Genomic DNA, 22,420 nt, shown 5'->3' on the forward strand with positions numbered 1-22,420 from the left:
AGCATTAGTACAGTGTAGGGTGTCGCCAGCTGAACAATAGGTAACCCAGAAGAAATGGAGAAGATGCTCAAAGATGATATCATTGAACCTTCAGAGAGTCATTGGTTCTCTCCGGTGGTTCCTGTGTAGGAGGAGGTTGGCACTTGGGATTTCTGCATAAACTATGTACTGATGCCTGAACAAGATCATGAAGAAAAATGCCGGTCCATTGCCACACATTAATGACTCTCTAAACTGCTTGAAAGGAACAAGTGTTTCTCAAATACGGACATACAGCCAGGCTACTGGAAAGTCGAGGTTGATAAGTTGACTGTGAAATTACTGCCTTCATAACTTCATCCAGCTTCTGTGATTTTAAAGTTACAGCTTTTGGATTATGTAACATTCCAGCCACTTTCAACTGTATGATGGACAACCTGCTTCGGCATCTTAAATGGACTACATGTCTTTGCTATTCTGGATGACATTGTTGTTTTTTCTAAGTCACTTAACTGCCTGACAGTGGTCCTCAAACATATTCAGATTGGAGGTCTCTGCCTTAATCTGAAAAAGTGCCTCTTCATCACCAAAGAAATAAAAATCTTGAAGCACTTAGTGAATGGCAATGGATTGTGTCCTGATGTAGAGAAAATAAGAGCAGTCACAGAGTTTCCAACACTTTGGCACATTCTTGATGTGAGAAGTTTCCTCGGATTGTGCTTGTATCACCAGCGATTCATAAAGGACTTCTGTGTCAAGGCATGCACCTTACAAGAAATATTGCAGAGAGACACCAAATTTTCGTGGAACAAGGTGCAAGAAAGATATTTCCTTGTGCATAAGAAGGTTCTAACATCTTCTCCAGTTGTAGCATTGTATGAAATAATTCCAAGACAGATCTTTACACCAACACTAGCAGTTTTGGTATAGGGACAGTTCTAGTACAAATTCAGGAATGTGCTGAAAAGGTGATAGCTTATGCTTCTAAAGTATTCTTAAAGTCCAAGATGAACTACTCTACAACAAAGGGAGATTGCCCTGAAGTTGTTTAGGCCTTTAACAAATTCAGGCCTTATTTATTTGGCAAACCATCCACCATTATGATGGGCCATTGTTCTCTCTGCTGACTTACTAGCTTGAAAGGTCTATTGGATTGACTGGCAAGATGGGCAATGAATATTCAGGAGTACAATGTCACAATTGTGTACAAAAGCAAACACAAACACAAGGACGCCAATTACCTTTCAAGGAATCATGTGGTGAAACACAATAATGTGGATGAAATCTTAGTCATCACTGCATTAAATGACATTGCAGTTAAACAAAGGTTAGATCCAACATTACTGAAAGCCATAAAAGACTAGGAGGAGGAGGAGGAACCAAACATTGGAGAATTCCAGTAAATTAACATAGGATTGTGTAAGAGCAATTAAAAGCCAATGGGGTAGAAATGGCTGCTCATCATCATAGCTCATCTGTGACCTGTCTCCTGAAGTTTTTTCAGAATGCTCCAAAATCTGGTCACTTAGGTTTTGTGAAAACTTTACACAGAATCAGACACAGCTATTACTGTCTGGTGTCCTACCTGTCTATTAGAAACTATGTGAGCCACTGTAAGGAATACCACTGGCAGAGGCACATGCTGCAGTTACCTCTGGAGCATCTGGTATGAATCCCATGTGCAGCTGTGCCATTCCACCAAACTGGAATGGACCTCTTGAAGACGGGCTCGAAGGTGACAAACAGGGATCAGTACTTTAATTACCTCACCCGCTACACTGTCACAAAAGCTGTGTTGATTGCCAAAGCTCCAGAAATTTACTGAGTTACTGTTAGAATATTTCACTTTGAATCACTGAGCACTCTGTGTGACGATCTCTAATTGTGGAAAAGTTGTCTAGTCAAGACTTGTTTCAGAGTTAATTTCACATTGTAACATCACCGACAGGCTGGCAAGTGCCTACTACCCACAGACAAATGGCCTCACAGAACACTTTAATAGGATGTTGGCAGATGTACATTGATGTCCAACAGAAAGACTATTTTGTAATACTTCCTGTCATGACCGGGCGAGGTGGCGCAGTGGTTAGCACACTGGACTCGCATTCGGGAGGACGACGGTTCAATCCCGTCTCCGGCCATCCTGATTTAGGTTTTCCGTGATTTCCCTAAATCGTTTCAGGCAAATGCCGGGATGGTTCCTTTGAAAGGGCACGGCCGATTTCCTTCCCACTCCTTCCCTAACCCGAGCTTGCGCTCCGTCTCTAATGACCTCGTTGTCGACGGGACGTTAAACACTAACCACCACCACCTTCCTGTCATGACATTCGCATACAACACAGTGAAGTAAGACACTACAGGCTTCATACAGTTCTTTCTCCTTGAGAGTCATGAGATTGAAACTACAATGGATACACTGTTCCATTTCAACCGGATGATACTCAGGATAACTACATGAAATATCTCATCACCAGGACTGAAAAAGCAAAACAACTGGCTTGCATAAGGACCCTGGACACCCAGGAGAAGGACAGAGAGCTGTACAATACAAACTACCAACCAGTGAGATACAGTCCAGGTGGCTTGGTTTGATTTTGTATGCATGTGCAGAAACAAAGACTGACAGAAAAGTTACTAAAGCGCTATATCCTTCGTCACTTGTCAGATGTCACGTATGAAGTTGAGGATTATCACCCTTCATCAAGAAAACAAAAATGCAGACATGTTGTCCACATCATCCGTAAAAAGCCCTAATATAGTCCAGATGCGCAGATCAGTGATGGGAGGTTCAAGGAAACTGAAGCTTCACTCGACTATTGCAAAACTATGACAAGAGGAGCTACCTTCAGTGCTCATCATAGTGGAGATGACGGAACATTATGATCAGAACGCGAGTATCTGCCAGTCCCTTACACAGAATACTATTGACAAGATCTAGAACCAGGATGCTGTAGTTGGCTCCAGTGAGAATTTCTGAAAGAGGGAGTCACTGTTTCTCCACGAGAGGGAGTAATGCCGCAAGCCACGGTGCATGCAGTGTGATGTAGTGTTTAGCATCACTGGCTGGCATGCTGCTGGTTGCTAGTTCAAACTTGACAACCAGCATTTTTTGTTATTTAGTATTTATCATTTCTGAAATGTTTTTTAAATGTCTTATGTTTATAATGTTTGTATACAAGGTGTACAATTTGCTTCCGCCGTTTTTTCCCCAACATTTGAGGCTGTAATGAAACAAATTGGTTACACATGTATCATTCAAAGTATTTTCCATCGCTTTAATGAAACAAATTGGTTACACATGTATCATTCAAAGTATTTTCCATCGCTGGCCACTACTTTCTCCATCTTTCGGGCAGTGTACGAATCCCACATCGAAAAAATTGTTCTTTTGAAGCGATCCACGAATCGATTCAATTTGTGACTTCTTCATGAGATCGGAAGTGTTGGATAGCTAGGCCATGTGCCATTGATCTAAACAGGTGATAGTCAGAGGGAGCAATGTCTGGAGAATACGGCGGGTGGGGTAGGACTTCCCAATTTAACATTTCCAAATACATTTTGATCTCTTTTGCAACATTGGGTCAAGCGTTGTCGTGCTGCAAAATCACTTTATCGTGCCTCTCGCTGTATTGAAGCCATTTGCCTTTTAATACTCTAATCAAACGCATTAATTGTATTTTATAATGAGCACCTGTGATTGTTTCACTTGGTTTTAACACCTCATAGTACACGATGCTGAGCTGGTTTCACCAAATGCAGAGCATGATCTTGGAGCCATGAATATTCGGTTTGGCCGTCGGCTTGGAAGCATGGCCGGGATATCCCCATGATTTTTTGCGTTTAGGGTTGTTGTAATGAACCCATTTTTCGTCCCCGGTCACAATGCACTGCAAAAATCCCTTCCGTTTTTGCTTCTGAAGCAAGTGTTCACAAACACAAAAACGCCATTCAATGTCTCTTAGGTTCAGCTCACAATGGACCAAGTTCCTTCTTTTTGATTCATGCCCATAGCCTTCAGACATTTGGAAATGTCTTGCTGTATCACTCCCACTAATCGTGCCAATTCTTCTTGGGTTTGACATGAGTCTTCACTCAGCAATGCCTCTTATTCTGCTTCTTTGAAAACATTCTCTCTTCCACCACTATGCCGGTCTACGACGTTAAAAATCACTGTTCTTGAAGCTTTGAAACCACTCGTGACACATTCTTTCACTAATAGTGTTCTCACCATATGTACTTGAGAGCATTTGATGAGACTCATCCACTATTTCCTTCATATTGAAACAAAACGGTAACACCTCCTGCAAATGACTGAGAATTAGGCTCGTAAACTGAAATTTTCAATCAAGAACAACTTTATGAGGCAGACACAAATCGGTTAATGTTTGAATGAGGTTATGTTGACCGAGGTCCAAGCTGACTGCCTGACGTCTGCAATCTGTTTCTTTCGACCGCTACTTACCGTTGTTGCCACCTATCGGCAAACGGCAGAAGCAAAGTTGTACATCTTTTATTTTACAATATTCTATGTTTATATTAATAGAATGGTGTGGAGGGTGTGGTGAGTCAACAGGCACAATGAGAAAGGCTGCTAAAATATTAAGCTTTCGGGCAAAGTCCGTCTTCTGAAATAGAAAACACACACACACACACACACACACACTCACTCACTCACACTCACACTCATTTCAGTGTCTAGGCACAGAGACTGTGTATTTGTGAGTTGTGGTTTATGTGAATGTGTGTGTGTGTGTGTGTGTGTGTGTGTGTGTGTGTGTGTGTGTGTGTTTTCCCATTTCAAAAGATCCACTTAGTCTGCACATTGTTGTTATTCTATCCAGGACTGTCTATTGTTTGTATAAATACAAGTATCCTGGAATGTTTGATGTTTGTTTAAGTAGCTGCACTGGCCATACAGGAATTCAATTTTGTTCTGGCTGTATGTTGATGTCAGTAATAAAAGTGCTTTGAATTCTAAGTGTTGTACTTCACTGATGACCTTGCCTTTGGATTTGGATGTGATGGTGGTTTCAGCATGACAATATTGTTAGTGATCATGATTTATATTGTATATTGAGGATTTGCTGTTGATTAAGGAAAAGGAGCCAACTATCAGTGTAAATAAATTTAATTTATCATATGTAAATGTGTGAAAACAACCATTAGCCATTAGTATACAATCACTGAGATAGCTATAACAATAAAAGGTCTGTGATTACACAGAGGGAGCCATTTAGGATGGAATGATGCATAAAAGTAGTTGTAAGAGAGGCAGATGGCACAGTGAGATCCATTCAAAGAATCATAGTGAAATATAATTTAGTTATGAAAGTAGCAATTTATGAAAAATTTGACTGTTTCTCAGTGTTATGTTTCAGTATAGAACCTTTTGCTTTTACAATTAATAGGAGACATTGAACAGTTGAAACTCCAGGTAGGAATATCAACAATGTAGAAAAAGACAGACTGCTACTTACCATAAAGAAGACACGTTAGGTTGCAGACAGGCACAATTGAAAGACACTAACGTAAAGCTTTTGGCCACAGACAGATACACACACACACAACGCAACACACAACACACATGACCACCAACTCCAGTATCTCGGGCCAGAATACAACCATCACATGATATGCAAGCAGCAATCTGGAGAGGGGGAGGAAGGATAGCAGTGCACGGGTAGGGATAGACGAACACTTTCTGGTGGAGTGCGCAGGGACTAGTCTCCCAGCAAGCACAGCATCAGGAGGTAGTGGGGCAGGCAGGTGATGAAAAAGGAGCAAAAAGAAGACGAGCAGGGCAAGATCGGTGAATGCATTGCCAGAGGGCTGCAAATAAACACATGGGAGATGAGAATGGGGAGGAGATAATGGACAGAGACGTTGGAAACTGTTGGGTGGAAGGTGTGGGGACAGTATGTTACAGTAGTTTGATGCCGGGATAATTACAAGAGAAGAGAAAGTGTTGTAAGGAGAACTCCCATCTGCACAATTCAGAAAAGCTGGTGGTGGAGGGAAGGATCCATTTGGCTCAGGTAGTGAAGTAACCATTGAAATTAAGTTATCCTTACAATACATTATCCGTTCCCATAATTATCCCAGGCTCAACCTACGGTAAAATACTGTCCCCACACCCTCCACCCAACAGTTTCCACCTCCTCTGTTTGTTGTCTCCTCCCCATTCTCATCGCCCACCCTTTTTATTTGCAGTCCTCTGCCAACACAGCCACCCATCTTTCCCTGCTCTTCTCCTTTTTTGCTCCTTTTTTCCCCACCTCTCTGCCCCTCAACCTCCTGACGCCTCACCTGTTGGCAGTCGAGTCCTTGCAAATTAAACAGTTGTGAATTTTGCATGGATTTGTTCATTCAGTCTTACAAGGGAACCTCCCCATCGCACCTCCCTCAGATTTAGTTATAAGTTGGCACAGTGGATAGGCCGTGAAAAACTGAACACAGATCAATCGAGAAAACAGGAAGAAGTTGTGTGGAACTATAAAAAAATAAGAAAAATATACAAACTGAGTAGTCCATGCACAACATATCCAACATCAAGGAGACAGGGAGTTCTGGAGAGCGGTGGTCCCGTGGTTAGCGTGAGCAGCTGTGGAACGAGAGGTCCTTGGTTCAAGTCTTCCTTGGAGTGAAAATTTTATTTTCTTTATTTTCGCATAGTTATGATCTGTCCGTTCATTCATTGACGTCTCTGTACACTGTAATAAGTTTAGTGTCTGTGTTTTGTGAGCGCACCGCAAAACTTTGCTATTATTAGACGAAAGGACGTGCCTCTTCAATGGGAACTGAAAACATTTGATCGCAAGGTCATAGGTCAACCGATTCCTCCACAGGAAAACACGTCTGATATATTCTATAAGACACAGGTGACGGCATGTGCGTCACATGACAGGAATATGTTGTCGACCCACCTAACTTGTACATTTGGTGAATGGGTAAAAAGATTCTTCTACCTTGCCCGATTTAGGTTTTCTTGTGGATGTGATAATCACTCCCAAAAAAGTGATGAAAACATAGAGTTTGTGACATAAACTGTAAATAAAAAATTAAAGTTTTCACTCGAGGGAAGACTTGAACCGAACACCTCTTGTTCCGCAGCTGCTCACGCTAACCACAGGACCACCGCTCTCCAGAGCTCACACTTTCCTTGATGTTTATATATTGCGCATGGACTACTCAGTCTGTATATTTTGCTTATTTTTTCATAGTTCCACACAACTTCTTCCTGTTTTCTCGATTGATCTGTGTTCAGTTTTCAAGGCCTATCCACTGTGCCAACTTATAATTAAATCTGAGGGGAGTGCGATGGGGAGGTTCCCTTGTTAGTAGCTCGTGTACCTTAGACAGAACTCAGTGAGCCACCAGGCACCTCACTTGCGCCATTGCCTATATTCATAAATGGCACATCTGAAGTGCGGATTTGTAGCTTGTGAAGTTGACACTGGCTTGTCACTTGAAATAATTTTCAGAGTGCCTTTTAATTATAATTGAATTCATCCCATTGACGTAAGCAGATGATACAGTAAAATCACCTCTAACAGAAAAGTACTCGGAGCAGATGCTGAACAATGCCTGCTTGCCCTGGCAACAAGCCTTCAAAGGACTGAGTGGATTTGAGGAGTAATGCAAATAATTTTTTATGTGGTGCCACTTTCAGTGCAAAACACACAAATGGATTATCAAATGGTATTTTGTTATAATTAGTGCAGTTTTACTTCCAGATCTTCCCGGGTGACAATCAGAACATCACATAATATGCGTGACTATGGCTCAACCATTTTTTCCCCTGGGTCTTAATGGCCAGGAACACTGTTAAATGATTTCATGCTTGTACTCAATAATATTGTGTTTGACAGGATTTTAAAAACTCCAGTTTTAGTGTGCACAAAACTCTGCTATCTAAAACACCTACATACATACTGTGCAAGCTGCACCACGTAGTGTATGGCACAGGGTACACCGTACCGCTGCTAGTCATCCCCTCTCCCTGCTCCACTCGCAAATGGGGCTGTGGAAAAAGGACTGCCTGTGTGCTTTGTGTGAGTCCTGATTTCTCTTATCTTGTCCTTGCTGTCCTTACCCAAAATGTATGTTGGCAGCAGTAAGATTGCAAATGCTATTTCTCAATATTGCTTTGTAAAAACCTCATCATCTCCCCTCCAGTGATTCCCATTTGAGTTCACAAAGCATTTCTGTAATATTCGCCTGTTGACTGAACCTATGAGTAACAACTCTAGCACTACACCTCTGATTTGCTTCTATGTCTTCCTTTAATATGAGCTGATGGGGATCCTGAACATTCAAGCAGTTATAAAGAATGGGGTTGCAGAACTGTTCTATATGTGGTCTCTCTTATAAATGTACTATACTTTTCTAAAATTCTCCCAATAAACCAAAGTCAGCCATTTGGCTTCCCTACTATCTACCTTAAGCGCCATTCCATTTCATAGTTACAGTATTTGTAAACCTAGTGACAGTCTTCTGGCTATTTTCTGTCTTCATGTTGCGGTAGGCAACTTGGTCTAAAAACATCTGTAGTTAATGAGATTTCTTTCTGCTATCTTTGCAGGCTCCTATAAGAGGTTTTTGGTTGCTGTGGGTTACAGTCCTGTCTCCGTGGTTCTTCCAACAGGCTCCAAGAGAGGAAATTGATGAAAAAAAGCAGAGGAAGCTGGAAAGAAGAATGAAACGCCACTGAGACGCTTGCCTTTACTCTTTGAATTGTGATTCAAATTTTTTTACTTCCTTATTGTTGATGGTGATGGACAGCATTATTTTGCCTTACCAATTACTTAATACCTCATAATTGTATATAAAAGTATTTTTAAAATGAATAAATGAATTCATGTTATCATACAGTGACAGAAACATTATGAGACAGAAATGTCAGTGAGATTAAATGTGCTTGTGGTATTTATATCTGTGACTGAAACATTTGAGATGACCATAAGCCTGCTGATAAATGAATGTATGAGTGTAAGCTATATAAATCCAATAAGAGAAATTTTATGTCAGTTCGACATCTAGATTTTTGTGTATACATTGAATGACAGCAACATCAGGTGCACAAATAACAGTAAAGTCCTGGTTGTGAGCAGCAACGTAATATCATGTGTAATGTAAGATTTATAATGTGCAGTGCCTTAGTATTGCTTAATGTACAATTCTGTAATGTGCCTATGTGAGACACATACTGATAGAACATGTAAGCTCTACATTTGTGCTACTTCAAACTGGCATTTATGCTCCTTTCTTTGTATGACAATTTCTGTATACTAGATCATATCTATAACATGTAAGATACCGATGCAAGAGAAATTATACAAATCTTGATTCCTAACACTGAAGTTCGTGTTTCCAGGTTTGTTATTAGTACAAGTTTTTCGTACATCATTAAATTCATTGACAAAGAGAGCAGTAGCTATTCAACAATCAGTAGAAAGTACGACAGAATGCCCTTGTGTTTTTTATCATTAAAAATCTGTCATTTCACATGTTATAATTTTTTACTCGCAGTAACCATACTTCCAAGCCTTTTGGTTCCCTTTGATCATGTGTCGTAAAAGTGGTCTGTTATGATCTTAAATTGTATCATGTGGAAGAACAAGACTTGCTCTTATTTTAAGAGTCAGTGAACTCTGTTTTGTTCACTGTTTCATTTCAGTGTTGTTTTTATTATAAAAAAAACGAAAATTGATTCAAATGAAAACTGTAGTCAGATTTTGATCCTATAATTTGTTCCTTTTTGTGTTTTTGACTAAAATATGAAAAGGTTGTCATTTAGTCATGTGTATTTTTATTTATTTGTATGAAAAACAGATTCTTTTACTGCATTCAGGGAGAAAAGTTCTATCTTCTTATGTTATAATTTTGGGGTTATACATGCATTGTAATATCTGAAATCTTAGATCATAGGATTGGATATCTGCAATGTAGATTGTAAAATTCTCCCCTCCAGTGGGAATTTAGGAAGTACCCCAAGTTTCACAGATGCAGCAAAGCTGATAAAGAGTATCTCTGATCCTAGGGATGTAGTAGTTGACTAAACTCAGGAATTCTGGTAACCACTGTGGACAAGTAGAGAGAAAGTTGTTGAGTGCAAATTTTGCTTAGTTTCAGATTGTGTCTGCCTTATTAAGAGCCAGTTTAGGAAGAATGAAGAAGTTGCAGAAGCTAACACGAATATGAGACCACGTTGTTCCACTCTTCTTCTTTGGTTTCTCCTTTTGGTCAACTTGCCACTTGTGAATTTTGGATCTGGGGATTTCCCTGTTTCAGATATTCTCTGGTTTAATTCTTGCTAGTTTCAGATCTGTTTTGATTTCACCAATCCGTTTCATTGGGTCTGTTTTAGGTGTACTCCTGTTTTCATAGAATTCAACTATTTGCTTTGTAAGTCTGTCCAGATTCATTCTTTTGATGTGTCCATAGAATCTTAATCTGTGTTTTCTAATGTCACTGTGAATATTAGAGTATTGTTTGATTTCCTGTTTGCCTCTGAGCCGATACTGTTCATCTACAAGTTTTGGGCCTAAAATTTTTCTTATGATCTTCTGTTCCTTTTTCTGAATGTTTTCTATGTCTCTTTTCCTGTTTTAAATTAGTGTCTCTGCTCCATATAGGCATTCTGGTTTTATTACGGTATTGTAATGTCATAGTATTGTGTGCTTGGAGACACATTTTTTATTGTAGGTATTTTGAGTGAGTCAATAAGCAATGTCCATCTTGTGGCATCTGACGTCATTGGCTTTCGTTTCTATTCCAATTTCCTGAATCGTTTCACCAAGATATTTAAATTGTGGGAATCGTTTAATTTTGCCATATTTTATCTCCATGAATTTTGGTGCTTGTTTGTTGCAAGTCATATATTCTGTCTTTTCAAAAGATAAAGATACTTGCAGGCCGACTTTTTCCGCAGTTTCTTTCAGGAGTTCAATCTGTTTTTTGGCTGTTGAAACATTGCGAGTTAAGATGGGTGGATCGTCTGCAAATGTTAAGCAATCTATTGTTAATTTTCCTCTGCCGAGAGTAATTGATTGGTCAGTCTTGAGGACTGGTTTCAGTTTGTGCCATTCTTGTATCCTCTTTTCAAGGACGCAGTTGAACAGTGGTGGGGAGAGTCCATCTCCTTGTCTTACCCCTGTTACATCAGAAAAGGTTCAGAGATTTCCCCCATAAATTTGACTTTTAGATGTTGTGTCTATCAATGTCTGTTGTATGATTGCAAGTGTTTTCAGATCTAAACCCTATTCTTTTAATATTTGGAATAGTAATTGACGATCAACTGAATCGTAGGCTTTTTTTTAAAGTCAACAAATGTGCAAACTACATCTTTGCCACTTATTCTCTGATGTCTTAAGATTAGTTTTTTACATTCAGAATTTGCTCTGGACATGAACAGCCTGGTCTGAATATTGCCTGATATTGTCCAATTTTTGGTTCTAGTTGTTGTTGTGCTCTATCAAGAAGGCATTGGGATAGAATTTTGTAAGCTACTGGTATCAGTGAGATTCCCCTATAGTTGTTTACATCCGATCTATCTCCTTTCTTGTGTAGAGTATGAATTAATGCATTTTTCCAGTTGTCTGGAATTCATTCTGTTTGCCAAATTTCTTGTATTATTTCAGTGATTTCCTTTATAGTATTTGGGCCTGCTGATCTGAGGATTTCCGCTACGATTCCATATTCACCTGCAGCTATAGTGTTTTTAAGACATTTGATCTGTTGGATTATTTCCTCTACATCCGGTGATAATGAGTTTGGGTATGTGGATTCAGGTTCCTGAGGCGGAAATCTTTGTGTTGGTTCTGGTCAGTTTAGCAGTTTTTCAAAATATCTTGTAAGTTCGTCGCAATTTTCTTGATTTTCTGTCCAAATTGCCCATTTTCTTTCTTGAAGCAAAGATTTTGCAGCTGATATCCTGTGAGTTGTGTTTTGAAATTCTTGTAAAAATTTCGCGTGTTGTTTCTTCTTCTTCTTCTTCTTCTTCGTATTATTATTATTATTATTATTATTATTATTATTTAACAACAAAACCACTGACTGTACTCACAAGCTGCCACACAATAATGGTGAACCTGGAAGTGTTAAAAGACTGGAAAACCCAACCAGTGTACATGGAAAGAAAAAAGAACCTCTCCTCTGTGAGGAACAAAAGAAACTTAGATTATTCTGATAAAATAAAATGATTTCAGTCTGGCGTACCATTTGCTTGATCTCCCAACGTGAAATTCTTGGATCCTTTAAAAGGAAGTTCTACTGAAGAAGAAACCTTCTGTGAAACTCCTGGTGCCAAAAGAAAACGATGCAAGTATCCTGCATATTGTGGGTATAAATTCGTTCCTTGCACAAAATGTGACGTTTACCTTTGTTTCGACAAAGACAACAATGCTACTCCAGTTTCCATGAGTAGATGGAAAATTTCTCTTAATGCTCTTACTATTACCAAAATATTGATCAAAATTCAGACACAATGTTACTATAGCAGATTGTGTTAATTATATATTCACAGAAATGTCAGGATGGTGATACAATAAGCACGCAAGCTAGTTTTTGTAAATATTTTAGAAACATAAATAAAAGAACTGATGTTTTTTCATGTTGTATTGTGTGCTTTATTGACTGGCAACTGTATGTTTGCAATGGAGAGTGAAGCTTTGACAATGCCAGCCACTCGTGCCGGTGAAACATCAGTAATATCATCAGACGAATGTCGGCCGAAGAACCTGAGACAGAAGCCAATAGGCAGTTTGTCAACAAATGGCCACGAAAGCATTAACAATTTTGAATTTTTTCTTAATTTGTCCGTTGCAATGAATCAATCAAAGACTTCAAAATTAACTTCTTTATAAAAAATAAAAAATTGTGTATTTCAGAGTTAAGACCAAAATACTGGTTTATCCTCTTATCTTCAATTTAAGTCAGTTGAAAGTTTGTATTGCTGTAAATAAAACACTGATATCATAGAAACCCACAGGTGAAAAGCGCAAAGGAAATCTTCAGATGTAAAATCCATTAGTAGTTTCTCATTTTTGTTGCTATCAATTTGACTGATATGGATGACATAGTGATTAAGTTTGTAGGATTTAACTTACCATCAATGATGGTATACTACTCTTCTGGACAGGGCTCTTAATTGCAATTTGGATATTGTTGTGTGAGTGCTCTGTTCTTTTCACATATCAGTTTGGTTGAGTGGTTGTATGGTGCTATGAACAGGGCAGTGATCATTTTGTTCCTCCTGAGCTGATTAACTGCTCTACTTCATTGCTGATAAGGAGCTCAACTAAAGTGCTTATCCGTCTCCTTCAGATGATATGTTACATGATGATTATAAATCTGTAAGGCTGTTAGAAAACAACATTTATCACATTTGTTACACCTCACTGGAGAATCTCCATCGCACACCCCTCAGATTTAGTGGTAACCTGGCCCACTGGGTAGCCCGCCAAAAACTGAACATAGATTGAGCATGAAGAGAGGAGGAAGGTGTACTGAACTGTGAAAAAAGGAGCAAAATAGAAACAGCAAATGGTCCAAACTTAAGATGTACAACATCGACAGACTTTTTTTTGAACAGCAATGGTGTTGTGGTTGTGTGGTCATGGTGTTGGATAGCAAAGAGGGAATACATGTTCAAACCTTCCTCATGTCCCTTTCTTTCACAAAATTATGAGCTGGCCATCTGGTCACTGAAGTGTCTGTTTGCTCTATTCAAATTTATGTATGTGTCATGGTGTAATGTCTGTTTGGAACAACGAGGTGTGAAGAACAGATCTCCAGACGTAAGTACCTCCTATTTGTTCTACACAAGTACCACATATTATGACTCTTGCATTCTGTTTTGGAACTTCTGTATACTGGCAACACACAATATGCTGTTGCCTTACAATGTGATAGTCGTGACCAAGGTGTCCCCAACAGAAGAGAGATGCTGTCTGGATTCTCCCTCCTGACACCAGTTTCTCAGAACTCTAAGGTGGGACCTGGATTACAACATGTGCTTAGTTCTCACTGCCCATCTGGCCTGAATTTACATTAATTTCTATGGTATACCATGTACAATGCATTTAGCTTTCTGCTCTCAGTAATCTCTATTGCTTTTGCTCCATCTTCCACCTTTAAATTCTCACATTTGTTTATCCATCCTTCTGACTGGAGGTTTGAGAGACATTGGCCAGTCATTTATCTAATGAAATGGAACACCTACAGACATTCTTACGGTGCTATTTATTATATGGCTACCAGTTTTGGTGCTTTGGTACACCATTTTCAGGCCTTAACTGACACTGCATGGTTAACTCCAATCGTATACAAGATTCATCAGTGGCCATCACCTATGAACTGGTTTTCACAGACTACTTGTAACAGCGATACTGTGTCTCCAAACATCAACCACCAACTCATGGTTGGAGACACAACATCATTGTTACAGGTAGTCTGTGAAAACCAGTTCATAGATGTTGGCCACTGATGAATTGTGTATACAAACGGATTTAACCCCTGCAGCATCAGCTAAGGCATGATGATGGTGTACTGAAGCATTGAAACTGGTAGCCATATAGTAAATAACATCATAAGGATGGCTGTAGGTGTTCCATTGTAATACATATTTGGGTTCTCGTGTTTACAAATCTCATGTGGAGCAAGCACAAACAATGTGTCTTGTCTCCTCATTCCATCCAGTATGTCTCCCCTGACTTGGAGTTCTGGGTGACTTTTTCGTAGCTCTCCCCATTTCCTAATCTCGCCAGTCCTTTTCTTTCATCACACTTCCTTTCCTTTGAACTCTTGTGCCATGCCAGAGGAAGGAAGCATTGGCTCCAAAAGCTTGCTCATTTCCTTATCTCTTATAGGTGTTTTCTCCTGCTGCTGCTTGGTGAGTACGTATTTTTATCCATCCAATTATATCATAGTTTCAAACATTGATCATGTTCATTGATATAATACAGATATTGGAGTTACGTGGGATTTACCCATACATTCTTGAGTCCCAGTAACCTATAAATGGTAGAAGGTGTTAACGAGGTGTTACACAGACTACCAATAACTATTTATTACTGTCAGATTCAATATTTGTCTAATATAAGTATTAGAGTTATGCGGAATTTACATCCTTGAGTCCAAATATTGAAATAAATTGAACAAGAGTCATTTTAAAGTAAGAAATGTTTGTTTCACAATACATATTTATTAAATATAAAATATAGGAAAACATATTTTACAACTCATTTTGATAGCTTAGCTATTTTTGTAGATAGCCACCATTCAAATTTAAACATTCTTCATAACACTTCACAAGCTGCCTTCTGTGTCTTCAATTGCTGCCAAATTGTTGAACCAGTCACTAACATTCTCTTTCAGTATGTTGTGATTTCCATAGTGCTTTCCATCCTTCAGTTTCAGAAAAAAAAGGTGATAGGCTATAAAGCAGATGTTCAACAACTTCCCCCATAAACTGTCAAAGTGAATCTATCATCAATGTAGTAGACTGTAGGTAAGCATTATCGTGAGGAAGCACAATGCCGCTAGACAAAGTTCATCTGTCAAAAGTGAAGGAACCCACTTGGCACAGACTTTTTGGTAGGCCACTTCACCACTGGCAGTTTGATAAAGAAGGGAATGTGAGATTTCGGTAAAGCACAAGCTCAACCACTTAGTAGTGAAATCTCTGCCCTGTTCCTCAGTCTTGATTTGAGTTAATCAGTCACAACTGAAGAATGGCCTGATCAGTCTTCATCGTGAATATTCATGTGTCTGCAATTAAACATGATGCACCATTTTTGAACTGAAGCTTCACTGGTTACAGTCCATAAGTTTGGTTATCTATCTGTAGATTTCAACAGGGCAAACTTTTTTTGCATTCAGAACCCATGTTAACCATGAACCTCACACTTGGTGGGATTTTTAATTTTGTGACACATTTTAAAGTTGCACAGCTAAACAGTAAATGACCATTTCTACTTGCTTTTAGTGTCAAACTGGCACCTACAGTTATGAAAGTCCAAGCAACAGGGGAGAGGGGATTGGGCAGCTCATCAGATCGAATCCTTTATGTTTAGAATGATCCTCATTAAAGAAGGTGCTAATGAGAAATTCCTGTAGTTTGTTTCTAAATATCCGAGGATTTTCAATTTCCTGCCTATTGTCTACCGACAACCTGTCATAGACTTTGCTCCCTAGTAGAAAACTTCATTCTGAACTGTAGGAAGGAATGTATGATCTGTATGAAAATTATTTTCATTGGAAGTATTGTGGTTGTGAATTGCTGACTTCATACTAAATTCACTTGCGTTATTAACAACAAATACTGTAAGGCAGTACATGTATTTGATAATGAAATAAGAATCCTAAGGAGGCTCCTGCAAGACGTTTAATTATCAACTTCACACAATATTCTTATTGCCCTCTTTTGCAGTATAAATAGTTTTTTCACCCTTGCTGCAATGCCCCATAAGATTATGTGATAGGACAGAACTGGGTGAAAGTATATCAACAATCTTTTCTGCAGGTCATCATAGTGAGAGGGATTTCTATGCACAGGACAGACAGAAATGTGCTCTTTGGTTAACTTATGCATATGTCTGTCTTGCTTCAGTTTCTTAGCCATCTTCAACACCAAGGAAGTTCACACATGGAGCCCCTTGTTTGTGCCCATCAGTCTCTACTTCTGGCACCTGTAAGTCATTCTGATTTGTTTGGGAAACACACACACACACACACACATATTAAAAACAAAGATTCCACGACTTACCAAACGGGAAAGCGCTGGTAGACAGACACAATAAAAAACACACAAACGCACACACAGAATTGTGTGTTTTTTATTGTGTGTTTTTTATTGTGTCTGTCTACCAGCGCTTTCCCGTTTGGTAAGTCGTGGAATCTTTGTTTTTAATATATTTTTCCCATGTGGAATGTTTCTTTCTATTTTATATATGACCACAGTCTCTGGCAGTTAGAGCCAGACTCTTGGTCACCTGTGCTTCTTTCCAGTTGCTTGGGACTTTGTGCTGGGCGAGAGATTAATGGTAAATGCAAGCTAGGTAAAGGGACAATGCTGTAGAGCACTATTTGTAAAACTGAATTGGGTTTCCATCTGGACGTGATTTATTTGCTTTCAAATCTTTCAGTTGTTTCTCAGTGTCAGTGACGCTTATTACTATGTCGTCCATAAGGGAGTCTGTCCGATGGCCAAATGATCCACATACACCCTCTGCCTTGGGTAACGCGAATGCGTTATCATTCGTCTCTCACCCTGTGGTGAGAGCAGATCCACTGTATCAGTTACACTAGGAGGTGCCTCAGAAGCAGAGCCCATGGGCAAAACAAGCAACATCTGAGGTGTCCCATGTGAAGCACCAGAATCTCTGCCACTGCTATATCCCAAGGCCTGTAGGTGACTGACCATAGCCAAAAGTGCATTCAGCAGTTCACAAACTGTTGCCAACTCCTCCTGCATCCACACACAGCATTTACACATCCCAACTATTATAGAAAGACTATCTGAAGAAGTAAACAATAAAAGCAGACAGCATCCTAGATGTGTCGCCAGTGGATGTTGATGTGTTACTGAGCTCTGTAGCTGGGTTTTAGTGAACAACTATTGCGTTACGGACTGAATGAATTCACCATTACAAAAATGCAAGACTGAACTTCATAAACATAAAAACAAGCTCGAAATGCAACAAATGTGCTACAAGGAAAATGCAGAAAAAGATGAACACTTAACTTGTCGCTCTGTAGATGTATATCAACTGAGAGCTAGAATCTGCCAGTTGACATGACTGCATAATAAGGTGTTAAGCTGGGGAAATGAAACATGATTTGCTCTTGCTGTAGGCTGTTCAGAGATGGTTCTACAGACCAATTTTAGGAAGTTTACGTATTAATCTAGTAGAATGTTTGATATGGAAGGCACTTTATACAAACAACTACAAAAATTTATCTTTCAAAGCATACTAGCTTAAGCTTTAATTACGTCATCATATTGCAACAGACCAATACACACAAACTGAAGCATATAATAAGTCTCTTTAATCAACATTATGATACACTGTAAAGTACAGGATGGCCACCGAGCGAGGTGGCGCAGTGGTTAGACACTGGACTCGCATTCGGGAGGACGACGGTTCAATCCCGCGTCCGGCCATCCTGATTTAGGTTTTCCGTGATTTCCCTAAATCGCTCCAGGCAAATGTCGGGATGGTTCCTTTCAAAGGGCACGGCCGACTTCCTTCCCCGTCCTTCCCTAATCCGATGAGACCGATGACCTCGCTGTCTGGTCTCCTTCCCCGAAACAACCAACCAACAGGATGGCCAGCGAGTCGTAGAACATTTAGGATTTTCCTGCAAAATTTTATTTCAAATTTCTTCCCTCTAGTCTTCCAAGCACTTGCTCAGCATAAGCTCCTTCAGAGCCCCCATGCCTGGCAACCACGTGGTCAGCATCATGCCACCTTCTTCCTGCTGTGTGCTGACTACCCACACCACCACATGTAGCCAATGGGGAATGTGAGAAACGAGTCAAGTGTCTGGTTGTTGGAGTATCTTGGAGGGCTGGTCTCAATGCAAAGACACTCTTGAACCATAGCCTTCAGCAAGAGCAGATGGATTCCCCTTCTGCCTTTGACCCTTTTCACCAGGACTGGCTCTGAGCCACACACACACACACACACACACACACACAAACTGTCTGCTCTCAAGCTTCCTATTTTATTTAGTTTCATTCAAACCCCTGAGACTGACCATCAGCCTCTACTCTCAACCCAGTTTCGCTCATCTGTATCCTACGTACTTAAAATATAGTTCCAGTATTCTGTACTTCACTTTTTTATTCCTCCACCTACCTTCTGACACCCATCTATTCTTCTCTCTGCCAGCATATTTGGTGTCAGAAGTTTGGATCCCTCACCGTTCAGTCTGAAAGGAGGCTGCAAAAATTTTTGTTCATGTTTGAGGCTACGTAGTCAGTGAAGAGCTTGTGACTATGACGTCACTATCACTTTGCATGCGCCAGGAAGCTGTGGCTATGCCTTGTCGTGATGTCCAGAGTGCATTGGTGCATTCCACTCAGCATACAGCAAAGTTGGGCCTGCAGCTTGCTGCCTGCCTGCCATTTATTTCATTTCATTTATGGCATATTTAAAGATCTCATGCCTGATATAAAAAAAAAAAAAAAAAAAAAAAAAAAAAAAAAAAAAAACAGGGCACACATTATTCGATTTTACAGGCAATAGTACATTGTTCCACAATACTAGCAAAATTTGTTTTGAGCAATTAAAAAAGGATAATAACAATGATTAAAAGGGAATTAAATTAGTCATAGGTAATGGAGGTGTTAAAATAATAAATGTTAGTAATTTAGAAGAAAATAATAGGAGAATAGGAAATGGTTGAAACAATATATAACATATAAATTATGGTTCACATTGTTGCTGTTATAGGTGAGATGATCTTGAACAGGAACATCGAGCCTGTCCCACCTGAAGTAATATACGAAATTCTGTTTCCTTATATTACTAAATGTAATACATCATAAGTGACTCTGTGTGTATTTGTTTCTACTGTCTAAGAATTGGTACTAATTATTACGTCTGGCAAGTGCTTATGTAGGGCACACCCATTGTTCTGTTTGTATTGTTATGTCTAGATGAAGTTCTACATGTTGTATGTGTGCTGTTATGTTGTATGTTTGTGTGCATGATGTTATTTCCCTTAACCAGTGCCATAGGCAGGAGGGACTCCTCAGAACTTAAACTTCGATCATCGCCTCTGTCTCATTGCTTAGATTAGTCATTTTCATTTACATTATTTAGTTGTCACATTTAAAGTGCAGTTTAGATATGTGAGCCAATCACGATACACTACGTGATCAAAAGTATCTGGACACCTGGCTGAAAATGAGTTACAAGTTCGTGGCACCCTCTATCGGTTATGCTACAATTCAATATGGTGTTGGCCCACCCTTAGCCTTGATGACAGCTTCCACGCTCACAGACATATGTTCAATTAGGTGCTGGAGGGTTTCTTGGGTAATGGCAGCCCATTCTTCACGGAGTGCTGCACTGAGGAGAGGTATCAATGTCAGTCAGTGAGGCCTGGCACGAAGTCAGCATTCCAAAACATCCCAAAGGTGTTCTGTAGGATTCAGGTCAGGACTCTGTGCAGGCCAGTCCATTACAGGTATGTTATCACTGTGTTAGCACTCCACCACAGGCCATGCATTATGAACAGGTCCTCGATCATGTTGAAAGATGCAATCACCACACCTGAATCAACAGTGGGAAGCAAGAAGGTGCTCAAAACATCGATGTAGGCCTGTGCTGTGACAGTGCCATGCAAAACAACAAGGGATGCAAGCCCCCTCTGTGAGAAACACAACCACACCATAACACCACTGCCTCCAAATTTTACTGTTGGCACTACATACGCTGGCAGATGACGTTCACCAGGCATTCGCCATACCCAAACCCTGCCATCAGATTGCCACATTGCGTACCGTGATTTGTCACTCCACACAACGTTTTTCCACTGTTCAATTGTCCAATTTTTATGCTCCTTACACTAAGCGAGATGTCGTTTTGCATTTGCTGGCATGATATGTGGCTTATGAGCAGCCACTCAACCATAAAATCCAAGTCTTCTCACCTCCCGACTAACTGTCATAGTACTTGCAGTGGATCCTGATGCAGTTTGGAATTCCTGTGTGATGTTCTGGATAGATGTTTGCCTACTACACATTATGACCCTCTTCAACTGTCGGCGGTCTCTGTCAGTCAACAGAAAAGGTAGGACTGTATGATTTTGTGATGTACGTGTCCCTTTGCGTTTTCACTTCACTATCGCATCAGAAAAAGTGAACCTAGAGATGTTTAGGAGTGTGGAAATCTCATGTACAGACGTATGACACAAGTGACATGCAATCACCTGACCACGTTCGAACTCTGTGAGTTCCATGGAGTGCCCCATTCTGCTCTCTCATGATGTCTAATGACTACTGAGGTTGCTGATGTCGAGTACCTGGCAGTAGGTGGCAGCACAATGCACCTAATATGAAAAACATATGTTTTTGGGGGTGTCCAGATACTTTTGATCACAAAGTGTATGTCTGGTTTTCTTATAATTATCATATTGATCTATTTTAGGTGTTATACTCTTCATGTTATCAGTCTGTGCCTGATGTTGCTGCGTTAGTGTAATTTTTTGTGTCTGCGTCTGCATTGGTGCCTGTGGCTGTGTCTGAGTTTGTGTCCTCCCAAGGATCCTGTGTGGTATCACACATCGATAGCACCCCATCACATTCCACAGCTAATAATGGAATTGCAAGTTTTTGTCCAATGTCAATGTTGATTGTGCAGGAGCTGGCAGACCCAGTGGAGCATGCCTGTTGGGCCATGCCTCCAGTGGCTCTGGACTAGGAGCTCACTCTGCTGCCATGGTATAGGCTGTCCAATGGCAGTGACAGCCCACTCATGCTTTGAGCCACTTCTCTATGGAGTGTTATGCAGGAGCTGTCTAGTAGCTGCTTCAGCTCCAACGTTGTTACTGCTGTTATATCTGGACTCTGTTGCTTGCTGCATTATTCGTAATGAGTCTTCATATGCTTGGGAAAATACAAGTTAAGCTAATCTTCTGTTTACTATGTTAACTTGCTCGCTAATCATTTCTGTTCCTGTCCAGCTTTCCTCTGACAATAACTGCCGCTCTACTCTGTAGCCCTCCTGTCCTTACCAATGTGTATGAAGTTGTACACAACATCCTGTTGTCATGTTTGCTGTGTGTCTGTTCAAGATTTCCTGTATGGATTTTCTTGTCTACAGACATCATGCAGTTTTCTCAAAACTTATCAGTGGTGTTGCATAGAGGGCACCATTTGTCTGGGTCTCATAACATTTCTTTGATGTATTGTATTCTGTTATAGGTCTTACACGTGTGATGGTGTTGCAATGTAATGTCACATGTTCAGGAGACCCACATGCCCCACGGGTGCATGTGAACCATGCAACAACTCAGATCTCCACACTTCAACTTCTGTTGTTCCCATATATTGAGGAAGAAAGAGAAAATGTGATGGCATTTATCAGTCATTTCCCGCTCTTGTTGCCATGTGTCAAGGTACCAGCTGTTTAATTGATGCATGTCTACAACATTTTCCCCTGTTATTTAATAAAACTTGTTGTATCCGCCCCTCTTTAACCAGCATGCCACTGCTCCACTGCCTGACAGCTTGACCAAAGTGAGTCATATCATGAATAGACTGTATGTGCTGCGTACGGGCCACTGCAGCTCAAGGCACATTCGACTGTCCCTGCCAAGCAGGTGCTGCTGGTGGAGTTTTCCCATTGCTTAATGTTGATGTCGAGTGGTGTGCTGTAATCTAGCTATCGACATGCCTGTGGCCTGCAGATCACATGCTGAGTCTGTACCA

General features: G+C 40.1%; 1 protein-coding gene and 1 non-coding gene across 2 annotated transcripts in view; both read left to right on the top strand.

Moving 5' to 3' along the window:
* LOC126259325 (transmembrane protein 208) overlaps positions 1-9,483 on the top strand; it is a 62,310-nt gene extending 52,827 nt beyond the window's left edge. The window contains exon 5 of the mRNA XM_049956012.1: positions 8,561-9,483. Within this exon, the coding sequence (XP_049811969.1) occupies positions 8,561-8,689 (129 nt within the window). The 3' untranslated portion in view covers positions 8,690-9,483. The remainder of the gene's footprint in view (positions 1-8,560) is intronic.
* Trnaa-cgc (transfer RNA alanine (anticodon CGC)) lies at positions 2,048-2,120 on the top strand. The gene has a single exon. It is a non-coding gene; the product is annotated as a tRNA-Ala (tRNA).
* Positions 9,484-22,420: the final 12,937 nt, after the last annotated feature.

The sequence above is a fragment of the Schistocerca nitens genome, chromosome 5, assembly GCF_023898315.1.
Source record: "Schistocerca nitens isolate TAMUIC-IGC-003100 chromosome 5, iqSchNite1.1, whole genome shotgun sequence".
In the NCBI taxonomy this organism is placed as follows: domain Eukaryota; kingdom Metazoa; phylum Arthropoda; class Insecta; order Orthoptera; family Acrididae; genus Schistocerca; species Schistocerca nitens.